Raw genomic sequence first — 3452 nt, 5'->3', positions numbered from 1 at the left:
CTTTTAAACGTCACTTCCGCCCTTTAGAGACACTTGAGACTCTTTTGATGCCAAATAATCTAATAAAGATGCTGCAAAAGTATGAATTTTAGAAACTTGAAATCATCTGTGAAAAAGGCGTTTGGTGTTTGTGACCTTTGATAGCTGTGAGCATGGGTACGGTAGTAGCAATATTTTTTGACACTTGTTTTCTTTTATTTAAGAGGATTTTAATACAGATTTTTGTACACTGAAATATTCACATGTGAATAAAAACCTATGCACAATTTATATGGTGGTTTCTTACTTGCAGAGCAACTCGAAGCGTTTTCTGTCTTTTTTGCAAAACGATTTTGTTTATAAATGCAGCCATATACGCTGTGAGTGCTCAAAACAACACCAAACCTCTGCAGTAGCATGATTGGAGTCGCTACACAAAAAATGAAGTACTAACAACGTAGTTAGCCAACCCGGAGTTTATCAAAAGAGTGTTTTGAAAGACTTACCAACTGGCCCAGGTACCAGCTCCTCTCATAGTCAAGTCCAAACAAGTGGATTACCAAAGTCAATCCAAAAGGAAGGAGCCCATTGGTGCTTTGTTTTATGTGTAGAGACTCTTCTGATGCTACTGCAGAGGTTTGGTGTTATTTTGAGCAGTATTAGTAGTTAAAAAGACGTTTTAATGCCTTCACTGTACTGCCCCGAGCTAATCAGTCTTAGCCACGTCTGGCTGTTAGGGACTCTCTGGATTTTCTCTATTAATAGTTTATACACGAAAAAAAACTGTCCTGATGGATTATTTAATGTATGGGATGATTTTGCGCCGGAATTACACTTTAAGATACAGGGGGTTATGGAAAAATTCCGATGTTGCATTAGAGAGGCAATACAGTTAATTAGTTCTGTTGGTTTACAAAGGATTGAATGGTTTAGGACCAAAATACATTTCAGATCTTCCGCTCAGCTATGAACCATTCAGACTTCTCAGATCATCTGTGACAGGTCTGCTCTGTGTCCCCAGAGTCAGGACTAAACACCATGAAGCAGCGTTCAGTTTTTATGCTTCACAAATCTGGAACAAACTCCCAGAAAACTGCAGGTCTGCTGAAACTCTCAGTTCTTTTAAATCTAAACTGAAGACTTTTCTGTTCGCCGCTGCTTTTCAGTAAACAAAATAATTTTTCTTCAACTGCCTGTACTGCACTGTAACTTCCATTACATGTCTTGCAATGATCTTATGCTTATATTACTCAAATGTCATTTTTCCCAACACTTTTCTTAAAATTGTAACAATTTTACTTGTCCAATGTTTTTAAATGTCATTTCATATGCGTTTCTGTCCAGTGCTGTTAATGTTTTGTGTAGAGCACTTTGAATTACCTTGTTGATGAATTGTGCTATACAAATAAACTTCCCTTGCCTTACAGTTTAGAGGATACACACCATCAGCTTAGGACAGTGAAGAGATAAGCCCCAAAACATTCACTTATAAAGATTAGGTTGTCCCTCAACCCATATTTTAATTCTCATGACCCCAATAGTTAAATAGTTGTGAAGTTGCCATCTGAATATGGCATACTCACAAAAAAAATCTACCCACTTTGGATATGGAGCCACCTCATAATGATACTGTCTCCAACTCTGCGTCAAAGAGAGTTCAAAGGAACTCTGCAAACGTCTCCAGTTCGCAGTATTATGGTGCATCAAGCCAGCAGGCGTGAGCTCCGACGACAGAAAAAAAAGTGTTTAAAGCTTCAATATGGCAGCCAGACGTGAATCCGCATCCCGCCCTCGTCTGTCTCCGCTACCTCGCCAATCAAAAGCTGCTAAACCGCAGTCTTCCGGGGTCGCTGAAGAAACGTCGCGCCTCGCTTCCTCCGCGCGCCGCTAGTCACAGCCGAGGAAGCGATGGTGCTCGGACCAGCGTCCGGAGTCGTCGGTGTTTCGGGAATCTCGGAGGAGCGGATGCAATGCCGGGGAACATGAGCAAAGAGGACGCCCCGGGTCGGAGCGCTTCTTTGACGTTCACCATCGACAACATCCTCAACCTGAAGCGGAGGGACGGCGGCGGAGACCCGGAGCGCAGGGACAGTGGATGTACGGAGGATTTACAGGCGCGGTATGGGGAGGTGTGGGACGTCCGGAGGAGGTATGGCAGCGCATCAGACGAGACAGGTAACTGGGAATTTAAATACAGATACGTGTCTTTCTAGTGTTATTTACACTGGTTACTGCGCTTTAGGAGGGAGCTTAGAGGCAGGACGGTGCGTAAAGATGGACCAAAATACCGAACACGTGTGTTAATTTAAATGATTTTCAGACATCGTGAAGGTGAAAATCCAGCTGTTGATGTTTATTTCTGTTTATTGATCAGGTTGTTGTTGTTATTGTGCAGCTTTCTTCGCGTGTGTGTTTCACGCAGACAAACAAGTGTAACTTTGTTAAGTTTACCCCTGCATCATATACGCACGTTCTGTCGCTTTATCCACAGCGCAAACGAAGCCCGGGGTCCACCGTGGGGACCGCGGGGGAAACACACCGCCGCTGAGCGCTGGCTCCTGTTCCGGGGGGGAAAGTGCGCACACCGCCGAGGAGCAGCAGCAGCAGCAGCAGCAGCACACTGAGGACTCTAAAGCCATGGTCAAGAAGAAAACGCGCACTATCTTCTCCAAGAGACAGATATTTCAGCTGGAGGCGACTTTTGACATGAAGAGGTATCTGAGCAGCTCGGAGAGAGCGTGTCTCGCCAGCTCTCTGCAGCTCACCGAGACCCAGGTCAAAATCTGGTTCCAGAACCGCCGCAACAAACTGAAGAGACAGTTATCCACGGACATGGAGGGGCCGCTGGCCGCGGAGCACCTCTCAGAGGCGGGGAAAAATGTGCAATTACAGACTTTTTACAAAGACAACAGCCTGCTGGGAGGATGTTTGTTACCCATGCCTTTCCCTGTCGTGTACCCGACCGCAACCTCCGCGCCTTACATCTACTTCAACACTGGCAAATACTTCGGCCTGTTTGACGCAGACGGATGATTCGCTCTGTGTGGGATCACATTGACATACAGTCTCCCTGTTTGGGCTTTAGGCCTGACGCCTTTTTTTTTTTTTTACATCAGAAAAATTCTCCCAACTCTGATGTCAACATATCAACTAATCCAAGACATGCATGTGCCACTTTTGGTCCTTCTCCAAATTCAAATTATTATTATTATTAATATGATTATTATTATTATTACCATCATATGCTTAGATTTTTTTAAATAGAAAGTTTATCTTCAGAAAACTGTGCATGCATTAAAGGCTCTGAGCAGTTTTATTTCGGCAGTAAAGTCATCTGAATGAATGTACGTTAACGCTGCATCAACTTTATTACCCCAATAATAATTGTATTATTATTTTATACCTTTTTTTCAACTGTTGTTGAACTTTTTTTAATGAGTTTCTATGAGCAACACTTTATTTTGTATTTATAT

At 43.2% G+C, this 3452-nt stretch overlaps 1 protein-coding gene across 1 annotated transcript; it reads left to right on the top strand.

Annotated features, from left to right (window-relative positions):
* Positions 1-1949: 1949 nt before the first annotated feature.
* On the top strand, positions 1950-3012 carry LOC310963960 (homeobox protein HMX3-like; the record flags this gene model as incomplete). The annotated part of the gene is made up of 2 exons (XM_083936917.1): positions 1950-2154; positions 2471-3012. The coding sequence occupies 2 exons, from the start codon at positions 1950-1952 to the stop codon at positions 3010-3012; spliced, it is 747 nt and encodes a 248-aa protein (XP_083793043.1).
* Between the last annotated feature and the right edge of the window lie 440 nt (positions 3013-3452).

The sequence above is a fragment of the Echiichthys vipera genome (assembly GCF_963691815.1).
Source record: "Echiichthys vipera genome assembly, chromosome: 22".
In the NCBI taxonomy this organism is placed as follows: Eukaryota; Metazoa; Chordata; class Actinopteri; order Perciformes; family Trachinidae; genus Echiichthys; species Echiichthys vipera.
The sequence above is the reverse complement of the archived record's forward strand: the minus strand, read 5'-3'. Positions and strand labels throughout refer to the sequence as shown.